The 865-nt window shown below is 25.4% G+C and overlaps 1 protein-coding gene across 4 annotated transcripts in view; it reads left to right on the forward strand.

Moving 5' to 3' along the window:
• The window catches only part of LOC108687194 (DDB1- and CUL4-associated factor 8-like), a 5,773-nt gene that overhangs the window by 739 nt on the left and 4,169 nt on the right, over positions 1–865 (forward strand). For 3 of the 4 annotated variants that reach the window (XM_018192853.1, XM_018192852.1, XM_018192855.1), the window contains one exon: positions 225–729. In XM_018192853.1, the coding sequence (XP_018048342.1) occupies positions 306–729 (424 nt within the window). In that variant the 5' untranslated portion in view covers positions 225–305. The remainder of the gene's footprint in view (positions 1–224; positions 730–865) is intronic. The other variant, XM_018192854.1, reaches the window with a different exon arrangement.

Consider the following 865-nt stretch of genomic DNA (forward strand, 5'->3'; position numbering starts at 1 on the left):
AAGTTGTTCATTCAGTTAAAAAGAAAAGATCTCTATAAATATTGATTTTAGATAGACAATCACTTTCTTATTTTTTAAGATGTGTTTCAATATTTGCATGATTTATTTATTTTTTTCTTTCATGTTTATTGGTAATATAAGTAATATATAAAAGTCAATTATTTTATATTAATCTATTATATCATTTTTCAAATAACTCAGAAACTATGTTTCTGCAATTGCAGATTGTATATATTTAAAGGTATAATTGCTAGCAGCTTGGATAATCAAAAGAATACATCTGAACATAAAGTCTTGAAAATAAAATGTACTCAGAAAGTCAAATACATGTTACCAATAATGATTCTGAGATGAAACTTTCTGATACCAAAGATTCTAAGGAATCTAGGAAAGTACAGGCAGGTTTTTTAGAAAATCCAAATCAGAATAAAGTTAAAAAAAATGTCTCCACAAGAAGTGAAATACATGCTACTAGTGAGATATCAATAGAAAAATCTAATTGTAGCACAGATGAAAGTTCAAGTAAACGACAGAAATTAAATGAAAGTGGGAATAATACAAGTGCTAGAAAAGTGAGTGATGATACACTTACGTTTCAAAGAAATGAATTAGAACAGCAAAATTATTGCAAGGAACAAAATACATCAAGGGATACTGAGAACATTTCTTGGAATTCTTTGTTTAATGATATAACAAGAGAAACTCCTATCCTTGATGTGTTTGAAGGTAATTTTCCTAGGAATAAAATTTAGATTACAAAGATATAACTATTATAATTTTGTGATATGTATTTGAGCTTAAGTCTTGTTGAATAATATTAGAGAGCAACAATAAATAAATATATTAATAATTATTTATTAAATGA

Source organism: Atta colombica, unplaced genomic scaffold (genome assembly GCF_001594045.1).
Source record: "Atta colombica isolate Treedump-2 unplaced genomic scaffold, Acol1.0 scaffold200, whole genome shotgun sequence".
Taxonomy (NCBI): Eukaryota; Metazoa; Arthropoda; class Insecta; order Hymenoptera; family Formicidae; genus Atta; species Atta colombica.